At 42.3% G+C, this 16,188-nt stretch overlaps 5 protein-coding genes and 1 non-coding gene across 6 annotated transcripts in view; 4 read left to right on the forward strand and 2 right to left on the reverse strand.

Annotated features, from left to right (window-relative positions):
• LOC117994789 (uncharacterized) overlaps nucleotides 1-16,188 on the forward strand; it is a 140,481-nt gene that overhangs the window by 103,864 nt on the left and 20,429 nt on the right. The gene's annotated exons all lie outside the window — the stretch shown is intronic.
• Nucleotides 819-925, forward strand: LOC117994861 (U6 spliceosomal RNA). The gene has a single exon (XR_004675428.1). It is a non-coding gene; the product is annotated as a U6 spliceosomal RNA (small nuclear RNA).
• Nucleotides 1,411-2,772, reverse strand: LOC117994818 (chorion class CA protein ERA.1-like). Its single transcript, XM_034982789.2, has 2 exons — nucleotides 2,612-2,772; nucleotides 1,411-1,849 (listed from the first exon to the last, which is right to left on the reverse strand). Exons 1-2 carry the CDS (start codon nucleotides 2,660-2,662, stop codon nucleotides 1,478-1,480), a joined length of 423 nt encoding a protein of 140 aa, XP_034838680.1. The 5' UTR covers nucleotides 2,663-2,772; the 3' UTR covers nucleotides 1,411-1,477.
• Nucleotides 2,960-3,737, forward strand: LOC138402211 (chorion class B protein PC10-like). The gene is made up of 2 exons (XM_069508011.1): nucleotides 2,960-3,123; nucleotides 3,229-3,737. Exons 1-2 carry the CDS (start codon nucleotides 3,073-3,075, stop codon nucleotides 3,682-3,684), a joined length of 507 nt encoding a protein of 168 aa, XP_069364112.1. The 5' UTR covers nucleotides 2,960-3,072; the 3' UTR covers nucleotides 3,685-3,737.
• Nucleotides 6,195-7,304, reverse strand: LOC138404305 (chorion class A protein Ld2/Ld41-like). The gene is made up of 2 exons (XM_069508026.1): nucleotides 7,144-7,304; nucleotides 6,195-6,633 (listed from the first exon to the last, which is right to left on the reverse strand). Exons 1-2 carry the CDS (start codon nucleotides 7,192-7,194, stop codon nucleotides 6,253-6,255), a joined length of 432 nt encoding a protein of 143 aa, XP_069364127.1. The 5' UTR covers nucleotides 7,195-7,304; the 3' UTR covers nucleotides 6,195-6,252.
• On the forward strand, nucleotides 7,540-8,813 carry LOC117994810 (chorion class B protein PC10-like). Its single transcript, XM_034982777.2, has 2 exons — nucleotides 7,540-7,700; nucleotides 8,301-8,813. Exons 1-2 carry the CDS (start codon nucleotides 7,605-7,607, stop codon nucleotides 8,754-8,756), a joined length of 552 nt encoding a protein of 183 aa, XP_034838668.2. The 5' UTR covers nucleotides 7,540-7,604; the 3' UTR covers nucleotides 8,757-8,813.

Here is a 16,188-nt window from a genome sequence, read left to right on the forward strand (position 1 = left end):
CGTGCGTCGAGTGTGTTTTAGGATTTGTGTGGTGCTGCGTGTGGTGGTGCGTATTGCTTGCCGAGTGGCTGCTTTTTCCTGCATGGTTAGCAGTGGGAGGGCGGGCATTTCGCATGCTGCATGTTGCACCATACAGATTCGACCTGTTTTTAGCAAATTAAGCTTTTGGTTCATTGTATATGACTGATGTTCATGGACTTCCGCAAAGTAACACCTGCTTCTATACAACAGAAGTCGCGGGCATCATCTAGTATAAAAAAAGATTCCAACGAATTGAGAACCCCCTCCTTTTTTTGAAGTCGGTTAAAAATACTATGGACGAAGTAATGACAAAAAAATTGCATAGGGCTCTATCTAGTGGGCAGTAGAATATTTAATACAAAGACGATTATAGATGGCGCTGATATCTTAAAAGTTGTCTAAAATATTGTAAAAATTCTAATTACTACATATTGTTTATTGGTAATAGTTATTTAAATTGTCGATTAGGTTATTTATTTAAAAAAAAACATAATTTGGGTAAATATAATTTACATAATAGGTGTAACATAACATTAAATTCTTACAAAGGCGATTACAGATGGCGCTGTTGGTTTTAAAATTAAGTTTTCATTAAAATAATTGTAAATATAATCAAATATTTTTTATTAGTGATAATATCGTTATTAAATTATATCTTTAATCGAATAACTTAATAATAAAAAGTAAAAAAATAATAAAAGTTATATTTAGATAAATAATTGTAATAAATTCTACATCGCACTAGCGAAGTTTTTTTTAATTTGTGGTATATATACAAAAAAGATAGCTTAGTAAGTGTACTCGCTTCGGCAGTACATATACTAAAATTGGAACGATACAGAGAAGATTAGCATGGCCCCTGCGCAAGGATGACACGCAAAATCGTGAAGCGTTCCACATTTTTTGACGATTTTTGTATCAAGATCGATTATTTTTTTACCTGTGACTGTAAAGCGCGTCAGCGTGTCAGCGCGTGCTAGACCTTATTTTATAAAAGCTGAAAGTTTTTTAGAATAGAATAGAATAGATTTTTATTCAAGTTAACTTTTACGAGTGCTTTTGAATCGTCATATAGTTTAATTACTGTGTGTTGTGTGTATGATGGTTGTTTGGATCATGGTGTCTTTGGGAGATAGCAGGTAACATACATAGGTGTAGGTACGCAGAGAAACTTTCAGCTTTTATAAAATAACAAAGGTTTAAAGGACTCGAAAGACCATTTTGAAAATGTGACTAGGAAGGTATGTAGGTACTTATACCTAATCTATTAAGCTTATTTTGAAATTTGGTTTTTGCTAATACCTAGTAGGTAAGTACCTATTTAAATGCCATAATATTCTACTGCTTAGATCTAGTTTTCAATAAGGTTTCGAAATAAAAGAAAAAAAATATGCCAAATCGTTCGTATTTTTCGAATTAGTCAATTCTTTTAATACAGTATAGAGTTACTCAGTTCTCAGTAGAGGTAGGGTCCCCTGCAGCCGCAGCCGCAGCTGCCGGCAATGGACACTCCGCCAGCGGCTGGCACGATGCCTCCGAACTCCACGGCGCCCAAGATCGGCACCTGTCCGGCGACCAGGGTGGTACCAGCGACCGGCAGTTCACCGGCGACCACTACATCGCCGATGCCTTCGCCGCCGTAAGCTGCGCCGCATCCGCCGTAAGCGAGCGGAGCGCCGAGACCGAGTCCGTAAACGCCGTCAGCGAGGCCGTAAGGGCCGACGCCGAGTCCGCAGGGAGCGCCCAGACCGTAGGCATAATCGCCGAGATAACCGCCGTAAGCTGGGCCAATGAGCTCAGCGCCACGCAGGTACTGGCCCCATACATTCTGGAACATCAGAAAACAACAACAATATTATTATTATCTAGTGATCCTTCCCGAAGGGTGCCAACGGGACCCTATTATTAAGCTCTGCTGTCCATCTGTCTTTCAGCGGGCTGTATCTCGTGAACCGTAACAGTTAAAGACTAGAGAGTTAAACTGTTCACAGAATGTGTAAAAATATTTTTTATTGCTGCTATATCTAACAATCTAAGAAACATTTCATAATGGCTGCCACGAAAATTAAAAAAAACCGACCAAGTGCGAGTCAGGCTCGCGCAATGAGGGTTCCGTACTACAGTCGTATTTTTTCGACATTTTGCACGATGATTCAAAAACTATGATGCATAAAAATAAATAAAAATCTGTTTTAGAATGTACAGATGAAGGCCTTTCATATTATGATACCCCACTTGATATAGTTATCTCACTTCAAAAGTTGAAAATACTAATTATTAGTTCATGACCACAATTTTTTTTTTTTTGGTGTGATCTAACCCTAAATTCACGGTTTTCAGATTTTTCCCCAAATGTCAGCTATAAGATCTACCTACCTGCCAAATTTCATGAGTCTAGGTCAACGGGAAGTACCCTGTAGGTTTCTTGACAGACAGACAGACAGACAGACAACAAAGTGATCCTATAAGGGTTCCGTTTGAGGTACGGAACCCTAAAAATGGTTATGCCTTGTGCGATGGTATTCCCCTTCGTGTGCGACTCGCACATGGTCGATTGCTTTAATTTACCTAAATTAATATTTTCCCTTACCTGAACCAAGCAAGCTTGGACGCAGAGCAGCAGAACAGCGAAGGAGTTCATGTTGTAGTGTTTGTATTGTGCTGACACGAGGATACAATGATCTAACTCAACTAGGGCACGCTTTTATACCAACTGCATTTCATATCTTAGGATGTAAGTTCATTATTTCGAAAGCTTTGAAACGTGCCTATCAAAGTGTTTTAGAATTTTTGAAAAGCCTAGATTATTTATAAATGGTTTACCAACCACACTTAGTGAAATTTATTAAAAAAATTCGCTCTTCCTACTGACATACAAACCAAATCTTCCATAAGTCACGTACCTTCAATATGTAAATATTCAATAACAATAATTACGTAACAAAAAATACTGCAATAATGATAATGTCTTAGATTATTTTTGTATAAAAGCCAATAATTTTAGTTTTTGAACCATTCTCAAGTTTAAACTCGAAGAATTAACAATTCAAAATGGTCTTCAAAGCCGTACTCTTCGTCTGCGCTCAGGCTCTTGTGATGCAGGTTCGTAGACAAACCAAACTTACCAAGTACCAAAAACGAGCATATAAAGTTCATGTAAGTTTTTATAAGATGACAGGTACTTGACCATTTTTGTGTTGTTTGCAGTCCATCTCCGGACAGTGCATCGGCGCCGGCTGGGCCGGAGCTCCGTGGGGCGGTATCGGGGCTCCGTGGGGCGGTATTGGCGCTCCCTGCGGCTGCGGCGCCGAGTGGGCCGCCACTCCCGCGTTCTCCGGCGGCGGCCTCCCAGTGGCCAGCGGCTCCGCTATCCCACCGAACGGAGTTTCCGTGCTATCTGAGAACGCTTATGCAGGAGAGCTCGCTGTCCGCGGCGCTCTGCCGTTCTTGGGAACTGTGGGTCTAGAGGGTGTCCTGCCGACTGCTGGTGCTGGTGCGGTCGCGTACGGTTGCGGCAACGGAGAGGTCGCTATATTGACTGAGGGCGCTACTGGTATCGCCGGCCCACTCGGCTATGGCGCCGGCATTGGCCCCTTCGGGTACGGCTACGGCTATGATGGTCTGGCGCTCGGCGGATGCGGATGCGGACGTGCTTTCATCTAAGAAGTCCTGATGACGATGTTCTTAAACTGATTAATAAACTGAATTGAAGCATTTATTTTGGTTTTACTATACCTATTTAATTTTGTTACCAATTATATTATACCTACTAGCTGATGCCCTCGACTTAATTCTCGTGGATATATAGGTTTTTAAAAATATCGTGCGAACTTTTTAATTTTCCGGGACAAAAAGTAGCCTATGTCACTCAAATCACGTTGATCCGATGCGACTTCATTGAAGGGCAAACCAACAAACAAACACACTTTCGCATTACAATATGGGTAATGATATGACCAAAATATGGCTATAAATGTGTAGAATCTACCTACTTATAAACATTCCTCCTGGAATGTTTTGAATACAATGAAACCCTTATTGAATTGCACTGAGGAATTTAGGCACTATAAAGTATACCTACTAGCTGATGCCCGGGGCTTCGCCCGCGTGAATTTAGATTTTTAAAAATTCCGTGGGAGCTTTTGATTTTCCAGGACAAAAAGTAGCCTATCCGTGCTAGCCCGTCCCCGAGATGCAAGATCTCTCAATACAAAATTTCGTAAAAACATTTAAACGCATGATTTTTTTAAAATCCCGTAGCATCACCCGTGGATTTAAGAATGCGATTCCTTACAGCATCAGGGATGAGGAGTTGGGTCCTCGAGCTCAACGATAGTCTTCACTTAGTAGGTACCTATCTCCAATATTAATTAATATCCGACAGTTTCTAAATTCCATCAAATTAGGTGATCAGGTCCCTGTGCAGCATCAGGATTGAGGAGTTGGAATCCAATTTTTTTATGGAAATTTGTTGCAAAGTTTCTCTAAATAATGGACTAAAAAGAAACTACGCAAATCGGTTCAGTAATCTCGGAGATTTTGGTGTAGGTACCTACATACCTAGGTAGAAAGACACAACACCTCCTTTTTTGAATGTCGGTTAAAAAGTAGCCTTGTAGTGTTACTCCATGATTAATCCTCTACTTGTCTGTGAAAGTCCAGTCAAAATAGGTTCAGCCGTTCCGAAGATTAGCCCGTTCAAACAGACAGACAGACAGACAAAAATTTTAAAAATGAGTGATTCAGTTATGGTACAGTTCAAATAACCATATGAGCTTAATATGAGGTAGTTATTTCGAAATTATAGACAGACTTCAATTTTATTTATTAGTATAGAGTAGGTATAGATGATTCTTAACAAGCGTTAGGGTGGTTTCAGACTAGCGTATTATACGCGCGTATAAGCTCGTTTTTGGAAGCGCATGTAGGCGCGTATAGGCGCGCCTTTTGGCACACGCTCAACTCGTACGAGCGTTGACGCGCTTCTAAGCTCGTATAAGCGCGAGCCGCGATAGACCACCACCCACCGGGCCACCGGTTCGAGCGCACACGCCGAAATATGCCCGTATACGCGCGTCCGGTTTTTTGAAGCGCGTATGTAGCGCGCGTGTAAGCTCGGATGCTGAAACGACCGTATACGCGCAAAAAGATACGCTAGTCTGAAACCGCCCTTATTTTAAAAAGCGGTGGACGTCGGCCTCTAACTTTTCGGAGTAATCTGCGTAAGCAATGAACCAAAAGCTTAATATGCCATAATCCGCTGAAACAGGTCGAATCTGTATGGTGCAACATGCAGCATGCAAAATGCACCGCTCGCCCTCCCACTGCTAAACATGCAGGATGAAGCAGCCACCAGGCAAGCAATACGCACCACCACCACGCAGCACCACACAAATCCCAAACACACTCGACGCACGTTTCGCGCCGATACCGGAGCATCCTCAGGAGATGTAGACCTTACAATGCACAATTGCAAAAATTAAATTTTGGTTCATTGTATATCATGGACTTCCGCAAAGTAACGCCTGCTTCTAGACAATATCTGCGTAAGCGATTACAATATAACTTGCTTCAATGGTGAAGGAAAACATCGTGAACAAACTGAATGACTGAGTATTCTCCATAATATAAACATACCAGAAATGATGTTAAATAGTAACCACAACGCGCAGCGGCTTATCGAGGGTTTTACCTTTTATAATAAACTAATTGCAACATTAATTTGATTAGGGCACAATTGCTATTGCAATCGGATTGGTAGACTTCACACACCTTTGAGAACATTATGGAGAACTCTCAGGCATGCAGGTTTTCTCACGATGTTTTCCTTCATCGTTAAAACAAGTGATATTGCACCTCTAACTTTTCGGAGTTATGTGCGTTTTAAATAATTATACTTAAAACGCACAACTCCGAAAAGTTAGAGGTGCGTGCCCCGGATCCAACCCCCGACCTCCGATTAGAAGGCGGACGTCCAAATCACTAGGCTATCACAGCTTACATATAGTACAATAGATTAAATAAATAAATAAAATCCTACCTATGCAAAACTGGCGAAATTATGATGAAAAAAAGGTTTCTGTCGAAATCGCTTTGGCTGATAGCACAGCTTGTTTCATAACTATGGTGCTAGGTATCACAAATAAATGTAAGTAAAGTAAAAACTCAAAAAATTCGGATAATGCTTTTATTTCGTCAATTCATTTAGGAGATACGAGTGGTATAAGATTCTCAGTAGAGGTAGGGTCCCCTGCAGCCGCAGCCGCAGCTGCCGGCAATGGACACTCCGCCAGCGGCTGGCACGATGCCTCCGAACTCCACGGCGCCCAAGATCGGCACCTGTCCGGCGACCAGGGTGGTACCAAGGACCGGCAGTTCACCGGCGACCGCTACATCACCGATGCCCTCTCCGCCGTAAGCTGCGCCGCAACCGAACGGAGCACCGAGACCGAGTCCGTAAGCGCCGTCAGCGAGGCCGTAAGGGCCGATACCGAGTCCGTAGGGAGCGCCCAGACCGTAAGCACCGGCACAATCGCCGGCATAACCGCCGAGATAACCGCCGTAAGCTGGGCCAATGAGCTCAGCGCCGCGCAGGTACTGGCCCCATACATTCTGGAACATGGGTAAAACAATTTAATTAATTAAAATCGCTCTTGGCTTACGACAACATAATATTATGTACGCGACAGGTCGAAATGGCGATCGGGGAGCGAATGCCCCGCACACCCGCACATCCCCCGTGCTAACCCGGTGCGGGCGAGCGCGGGTGACGTGCGAGTGTGTGGGCGTCCCCCCGCCTCATATCCCGATGGCCTGATGCGGACACTAACTAAAAGATTTATTTTAAAAATTAGTACCTATAAAATATTCTTTTCTCTAAAATATTATGGTTTTTAAATGTAAATTAATTGTACATACTTAATTAAATTATGGTGATTGTTATAGTGTTTGCTAAAATGACAAATTAAAATAGTTCGCTACAATTGTTATTTCTAAAATTTGATTTATCGTTCAAAATGTCGTAAAAAAACTATCTGAGTACAGAACCCTCAGTGCGCGAGTATCATACACGCACTTGGTCGGTTTCTATTAAAATTAATAGAATTCAATAATTTCCCTTACCTGAACCAAGCAAGCTTGGACGCAGAGCAGCAGAACAGCGAAGGAGTTCATGTTGTAGTGTTTGTATTGTGAAGACACGAGGATACAATGATCGGACTCAACTAGGGAGTGCTTTTATACCAACCATTATGTAGAATTACCTAGAGTTAGATTATTTCGAAATATTGGAAAACGTGCCTATCTGAATGTTTTCGTATTAAAACATATTAGGATTATATTAAATATAATAAGTAAGTACTAAATTGCTAACCTCAGTAACAGAGAAACAGAGATTTTTAAATCGAAGTCCTATTGAAACATTTTGATTACTGACATACTAACAAAACTTAGTAAAGTCACGTGCCTTGAGATAATAATACTTAGGTCTTCCTCCTCAATCATAATTGGGTACTTTTCATAACACTCTACATGATAAGGTTTCTATTACATATCCAATTAGTATAAAAGGTTATATTTTACTTATGGATTTATTCTCAAGTTCAAACTCGAGGAGTAAACAATTAAAAATGGCGTTCAAAGCTGTACTTTTCGTCTGCGCCCAGGCTCTTGTGATGCAGGTTAGTAAAATTTTGCACGAAAGAATCCATAGTTATATTTTTCACTGGCTGATTCCCGCGACTTTCTTCTTCTCGCGTCGGTCCCTCAATTTTGAGGATCGTGGCTCCCTCGCGATGTCCCCTTCTTAACGATGTTGCGCAATTTTTCCCTGTTGGAGGCCGTACGCAAGGCATTGCAGAAGGGTGTGTCGACCGCTTCTCGTATGTCGGACCAACGTCTCGGGCTTCGTCCGCAGGGTCTCTTTCCTCCGATCTTGCCAGTGATCAGCAGTTTTTCCATGCTATTCGCGATTTTCCTAGCAATGTGACCGAAGTAGTCGCGCATCCGCTGCAGACAGATGTTGGACAGCCGCATCTTGATTTTCCACGTATCTAGAACTCCCGCGACTTTATCCTTGTGGATTTAGGTGTTTTAGGATCCCGTGGTAATTTCCCTTTACTAGTGCGACTCTACGTTCTATTTTCTATAGAGAACTTACACGCAATATCTACAAGTATATAGGATGTGTGTTAATCTGTGAGAGACTCACGGTACCTAGTGGTTTTGTTCAGATTACTTTTTCAAGTTCATAACGAAAATCAATTTTTTTATGTTTACAGTCCATCTCCGGACAGTGCATCGGCGCCGGCTGGGCTGGAGCTCCGTGGGGCGGTATCGGGGCTCCGTGGGGCGGTATCGGCGCTCCCTGCGGCTGCGGCGCCGAGTGGGCCGCCACTCCCGCGTTCTCCGGCGGTGGCCTCCCAGTGGCCAGCGGCTCCGCTATCCCACCGAACGGAGTTTCCGTGCTATCTGAGAACGCTTATGCAGGAGAGCTCGCTGTCCGCGGCGCTCTGCCGTTCTTGGGAACTGTGGGTCTAGAGGGTGTCCTGCCGACTGCTGGTGCTGGTGCGGTCGCGTACGGTTGCGGCAACGGAGAGGTCGCTATGTTGACTGAGGGTGCTGCTGGTATCGCTGGCCCACTCGGCTATGGCGCCGCTATTGGCCCCTTCGGCTACGGCTACGGCTATGATGGTCTGGCTCTCGGCGGATGCGGATGCGGACGTGCTTTCTTCTAAGAAGTCCCGATGACGATGTTCCTACTTAAACTGATCAATAAACTGAACTGAAGCATATATTTTGAGTTCACTATAGTATATCGAAATGTCCCACTTGCACTCACATGTATAAGTATTTACAGTTGTTTAGTTATATTAAATTAAAAATTTATAAACCCCCGACACAAAAATCTCTCAAAAGTAAGTTTTTGTATCGAGGGTTTAAAAATTTTTTGTTTAATTTTAATTTTATCGATTTAAAACTTTTTTCTTGAAATGGTTTATGCCAAACCTACCACTTCACAGTGAAAAATGTGGTTTACAAACTTTTGCAAAAAGTTATAAAAGTTCTTTTTATATATAAAAACTTTTATAGCCATTCAGGCAAGGTATTATTTAGTTGTGAAATACATTACAAAGGCTTAATTCCTAAGTAGTTACTTATGAAATTTTCCGAATACCTAATTGTGTTATTTGCATGACGAATCTTTAGAAAATTATGAAAATTCCTAAATAAGAACGTCTTTATAGTTCAAAAAAAGTTATATTTACAAGATTTTCTAAGTACCTACCTACCTATTTATTTTCTACAAACTCTTGAGATATTAGAGTTTATGCAATATCGTGAAAATGTTACCATAAAACTTAAAGCTAGGCTTATCTAATTACTGCAAATCATGCCCACGTGTAATGGTGCCATGAATACTGGCTGTATTTCCGCACTAGACAGCCAGGGTGATCCTTTACGGGATTTATTTCAGAAACATAGAATTTGTTTGCTTCATAAGGCCGAAATTCATCAATGCGAAAGTGTGTTTGTTTGTTGGTTTTTATCGTTAGAGGTATTTAAAAATCCCGTGGGAATTCTTTGATTTTCCGGGCTAAAAAGTAACCTATCTCACTCTCCAGGTCTTTATCTATATCCATGCAAAAAATCACGTCAATCTATTGCACCGTTGCGACGTGATTGAAGGACAACCAACCAATAAACCAACAAACACTTTCGCATTTATAATAAAGGGTACTGATGTGAAAGTGTGGATGTTTGGATGTTTGTTATTCAATCACGGAAAATCAAAGATTTCCCGTGTTATTTTGAAAAATGTAAATCCACGCAGACGAAGTCGCGGGCATCAGCTAGTCAACTAGTATTTTATAATTTTTAAAGTGTTTCAAAAATTGCGGACCGGCAGGAATCGAACCCGCGTCTCCATGGGATCGCGCCCGAACCACTAAGATACGGCTCGCTTGCTGTCAGTGACGAAGTTTGTGACATGTAAGTATGTTCACTCAGTACTGAAGTGACTGTTTATGCCATCTAGTAGCGACACTTTTGCAGTTATCAAAACTACTTTAATACCAAATTTTATAAAAATATAAAACGGATGATCATTTAAATATCTCGTGGGGTCACCACGATTTGGGAATGCGATTCCTTACAGCATCAGGGTTGAGGAGTTGGGTCCTCGAGTTCAACGATTTATAACTGACAATTTCTAAATCCCATCAGTTTTGGTGGTCAGGACCCCTGCAGCACCAGGGTTGAGGAGTTGGAATCAATTTTTAGGGTTCCGTACCTCAAAAGTAAAAACGGAACCCTTATAGGATCACTTTGTTGTCTGTCTGTCTGTCTGTCAAGAAACCTACAGGGTACTTCCCGTTGACCTAGAATCATGAAATTTGGCAGGTAGGTAGATCTTATAGCTGACATTTGGGGAAAAATCTGAAAACCGTGAATTTAGGGTTAGAACACACAAAAAAAATTAAATTGTGGTCATGAACTAATAATGAGTATTTTCAACTTTCGAAGTGAGTGACTATACCAAGTGGGGTATCATATGAAAGGTCTTCACCTGTACATTCTAAAACAGATTTTTATTTATTTTTATGCATCATAGTTTTTTAATTATCGTGCAAAATGTCGAAAAAATACGACTGTAGTACGGAACCCTCATTGCGCGAGCCTGACTCGCACTTGGCCGGTTTTTTAAGGGTCAATATCGCAAAGTTTCTCTATTAATTAAAAAAAATTACGCGAATTGATTCAGAAATCTCGGAGATTTCAGCGTACCTACAACTACATAACTCCTTCTTTTTTGAAAGTCGGACAGAAAGTAGCCTATGTTACTCCTTGGTTAATCTTCCACTTGTCTGTGAAAGTCCCGTCAAAATAGGTTGAGCCGTTTCGAAGATTAGCCCGTTCAAACAGACAACAGACAGACAGGCAAAAATTTTAATAACGTGTTTCAGTTTTGGTACAGTTCCAATAACCATATTTAAGGTAGTTATGTCGATTTTGCAGAAATTCAATTCAGTTTTATTTATTAGTATAAGTATAGAATATAGATATAGATTTTTAATAAAAAAAGCTTCATAATTGTTAAACTTGCCATAGGTTATTCAATGCTCCCCGGTAACATGGCTAATAATCTCTCTTCGGGGATATTGTTAGCCATGGCTAATGACCTGGCAGGGGGGAAGGTTTCTCCGCGTGTCCCTCTGCCTAGCAGAGGGCGCAGCGGACGAGGCGGAGGATGGGACGCGGGCGACGTGCGCGGAGTGTGCAGTTGTCGTCCGTTGGGTCCCCGGGTCGGAAGGCGCACCCACTTCGTCGGTGCGCCTCGGACGTGCGGTGTGGGGACCTCGTGAGTGGGGTCCCCGGTGGAGAGTCCACCTCGGCGGATGTCGCTGACTGGGTTGCGGTGGTTTGCTTCGGCGATCCCGTGACCCAGTCACCAGGCGACGCGCAGGAGCGCCGCTGGGTTTTAGTGGGTATTCCGGTCGCCTCTCGGCCGGCGAGTCCCACATACCTTCCATCCAGTTGGTTGGCTGGGTGGTTAGCTGGCTGGTTGCCAGGAGGGGGGAATGCGTAAACGCATTTCCCAGCGTTAAAAAAAAAGGTTATTCAATGCTGCCTAGGCAGTAACAAGACTGTTTAATTTTAAATTACAAATGCCATGCCACCCATGCAAAACTGGGGAAATTATGAAGCCAAAAGTTTTCTCTTGAAATCCTCGAGTACGAATCGAGGATTTACATTCGCTTTAAGTATCTTCACATCTTATGTTAACTGACTACACTTTCAAATATATCCTACGTAATAGTCGTGTGTATCTGTGCAGTTCGTGCACATTTTGCGAGAGAATCACATAAAATGCGGGATTTACTTACTGAAATATTTCGCTAAAGAAAGGTTTGTACGCACCTGAGCGGCGCGGCGCGGCGCTTCAGCGAGCTGCACGTCGCGGCACAGAGCTTCAAAATATCATTTCTATCATTTTGTATGGCGCATATCGCACTAGAGCGGCGCTGCACAGCGCTTCACCACGCTTCACCGCGCGTTGCCGCGCGTCACATCTGGAGAGAATATTTTGAAGCGCAGCGAAGCGACGCGCAGTGCAGTGACGCTAGTGCGACATACCCAGCGGCGCGGCGCGGCGCTTCAGTATGCGTACGTCGCTCGAATAAGATACACGCGCATCTTGTTAGGTATTTAAAGTACAGGCAAGAATCGGCAAGATAGACCTCAAAATAAATAACGTAGGTTTAATTTTTGGCACATGACGTGTTCCTCATGCGCTTAGAAGTATATCCTCAAAGGTCCCAACCCCTAGGATGTCGGCTTCCCCCCTTCCCAGTGTCTAAATGTATAAATGTCTCTCCAAGCGTTATGAGAAAACATCAATGGTAAAAATAATCCTGATTAAATAACTATAATATTGTACATATTATACCTACCTACTTCATCTAGGTAGAATTAATAGTTTCGGAAATATGCCTACCTATTGTTGTACTTGTGTTTATATTATACTAGCTTATGCCCGCGACGTCGTCCGCGTGGACTACACAAATCTCGAATCCCTATTTTAGGGTTCCGTACCTCAAAAGGAAAAACGGAACTCTTATAGGATCACTTTGTTGTCTGTCTGTCTGTCTGTCAACCTACAGGGTACTTCCCGTTGACCTAGAATCATGAAATTTGGCAGGTAGCTAGATCTTATAGCTGACATTTGGGGAAAAATCTGAAAACCGTGAATTTAGGGTTAGATCACACAAAAAAAATTAAATTGTGGTCATGAACTAATAATGAGTATTTTCAACTTTCGAAGTGAGTGACTATACCAAGTGGGGTATCATATGAAAGGTCTTCACCTGTACATTCTAAAACAGATTTTTATTTATTTTTATGCATCATAGTTTTTTAATTATCGTGCAAAATGTCGAAAAAATACGACTGTAGTACGGAACCCTCATTGCGCGAGCCTGACTCGCACTTGGCCGGTTTTTTAAGGGTCAATATCGCAAAGTTTCTCTATTAATTAAAAAAAATTACGCGAATTGATTCAGAAATCTCGGAGATTTCAGCGTACCTACAACTACATAACTCCTTCTTTTTTGAAAGTCGGACAGAAAGTAGCCTATGTTACTCCTTGGTTAATCTTCCACTTGTCTGTGAAAGTCCCGTCAAAATAGGTTGAGCCGTTTCGAAGATTAGCCCGTTCAAACAGACAACAGACAGACAGGCAAAAATTTTAATAACGTGTTTCAGTTTTGGTACAGTTCCAATAACCATATTTAAGGTAGTTATGTCGATTTTGCAGAAATTCAATTCAGTTTTATTTATTAGTATAAGTATAGAATATAGATATAGATTTTTAATAAAAAAAGCTTCATAATTGTTAAACTTGCCATAGGTTATTCAATGCTCCCCGGTAACATGGCTAATAATCTCTCTTCGGGGATATTGTTAGCCATGGCTAATGACCTGGCAGGGGGGAAGGTTTCTCCGCGTGTCCCTCTGCCTAGCAGAGGGCGCAGCGGACGAGGCGGAGGATGGGACGCGGGCGACGTGCGCGGAGTGTGCAGTTGTCGTCCGTTGGGTCCCCGGGTCGGAAGGCGCACCCACTTCGTCGGTGCGCCTCGGACGTGCGGTGTGGGGACCTCGTGAGTGGGGTCCCCGGTGGAGAGTCCACCTCGGCGGATGTCGCTGACTGGGTTGCGGTGGTTTGCTTCGGCGATCCCGTGACCCAGTCACCAGGCGACGCGCAGGAGCGCCGCTGGGTTTTAGTGGGTATTCCGGTCGCCTCTCGGCCGGCGAGTCCCACATACCTTCCATCCAGTTGGTTGGCTGGGTGGTTAGCTGGCTGGTTGCCAGGAGGGGGGAATGCGTAAACGCATTTCCCAGCGTTAAAAAAAAAGGTTATTCAATGCTGCCTAGGCAGTAACAAGACTGTTTAATTTTAAATTACAAATGCCATGCCACCCATGCAAAACTGGGGAAATTATGAAGCCAAAAGTTTTCTCTTGAAATCCTCGAGTACGAATCGAGGATTTACATTCGCTTTAAGTATCTTCACATCTTATGTTAACTGACTACACTTTCAAATATATCCTACGTAATAGTCGTGTGTATCTGTGCAGTTCGTGCACATTTTGCGAGAGAATCACATAAAATGCGGGATTTACTTACTGAAATATTTCGCTAAAGAAAGGTTTGTACGCACCTGAGCGGCGCGGCGCGGCGCTTCAGCGAGCTGCACGTCGCGGCACAGAGCTTCAAAATATCATTTCTATCATTTTGTATGGCGCATATCGCACTAGAGCGGCGCTGCACAGCGCTTCACCACGCTTCACCGCGCGTTGCCGCGCGTCACATCTGGAGAGAATATTTTGAAGCGCAGCGAAGCGACGCGCAGTGCAGTGACGCTAGTGCGACATACCCAGCGGCGCGGCGCGGCGCTTCAGTATGCGTACGTCGCTCGAATAAGATACACGCGCATCTTGTTAGGTATTTAAAGTACAGGCAAGAATCGGCAAGATAGACCTCAAAATAAATAACGTAGGTTTAATTTTTGGCACATGACGTGTTCCTCATGCGCTTAGAAGTATATCCTCAAAGGTCCCAACCCCTAGGATGTCGGCTTCCCCCCTTCCCAGTGTCTAAATGTATAAATGTCTCTCCGAGCGTTATGAGAAAACATCAATGGTAAAAATAATCCTGATTAAATAACTATAATATTGTACATATTATACCTACCTACTTCATCTAGGTAGAATTAATAGTTTCGGAAATATGCCTACCTATTGTTGTACTTGTGTTTATATTATACTAGCTTATGCCCGCGACGTCGTCCGCGTGGACTACACAAATCTCGAATCCCTATTTTAGGGTTCCGTACCTCAAAAGGAAAAACGGAACTCTTATAGGATCACTTTGTTGTCTGTCTGTCTGTCTGTCTGTCTGTCTGTCCGTCTGTCTACAGGGTGTGTCTGACTCGCACTTGGCCGGTTTTTCTCTTCGATAATTCGTTCTTCTTCTGCACAACAAAGAAATAATAATCAAATCCTCTTCACTGTCGCTCATCTTGCGACGTTGTTGCTCGTACGCGAACGGGTATAAAAGTGACGCGCAAGTGAAGCGAGGTGCCGCGTACTGAAGTTGTAGTGCGGTAGGCACCGTCGAGCGGCCTGAGGTGACGCGTTCTGCAGTCGGACTGAAGCGCCGCGCCGCGCCGCTCAGGTGCGTACGAACCTTTAAGGTAGCTCAGTTCGGTGCTTTCTCCATACAAACGTAGGAGGGAAAGTACAACAATATTCGATATTGTACGCACAAAACTAGAAATTATATCGATTTATCTCGTCATTATCTAGGTTTATTGATATATAAAATATTGAAAAAAATATTGATTTAAAAGTTACGAGGCTCAAAAGATTCCTATTTTAACACTAAATTAATGACAACTTTGGGCGTAAATAAATAAGATTAGGGATATGAAAATTCTAAAACAATTTATCATTAGACGTTGTTTATTTATTCATTAGTTGAAATAACTTTACTTTGCAAACATAAATTCAGCAGTTTTTTCTCAAAAATACTTTTCCTAAACCCTTTTCGCGCGCTTGATTTCAGTGAAAATCATCGTGCCTCTCAACTTTCTCATACAATGTCAAGTGAAAAGCAAACATGTTACCCACGTGCGCTGCCAATTTCGGTCGAGCGTCCTGCGTCACCTTAAGGGGACTCAGTTCGGTGCTTTCTTCATACAAACGTAGGAGGGAAATTACAACAATATTCGATATAGTACGCACAAAACTAAGAATTATATCGATTTATCTCGTCATTATCTAGGTTTATTGATATATAAAATATTGAAAAAAATATTGATTTAAAAGTTACGAGGCTCAAAAGATTCCTATTTTAACACTAAATTAATGACAACTTTGGGCGTAAATAAATAAGATTAGGGATATGAAAATTCTAAAACAATTTATCATTAGACGTTGTTTATTTATTCATTAGTTGAAATAACTTTACTTTGCAAACATAAATTCAGCAGTTTTTTCTCAAAAATACTTTTCCTAAACCCTTTTCGCGCGCTTGATTTCAGTGAAAATCATCGTGCCTCTCAACTTTCTCATACAATGTCAAGTGAAAAGCAAACATGTTACCCAC

This window comes from Maniola hyperantus, chromosome 27, assembly GCF_902806685.2.
Source record: "Maniola hyperantus chromosome 27, iAphHyp1.2, whole genome shotgun sequence".
Classification (NCBI taxonomy): Eukaryota; Metazoa; Arthropoda; class Insecta; order Lepidoptera; family Nymphalidae; genus Maniola; species Maniola hyperantus.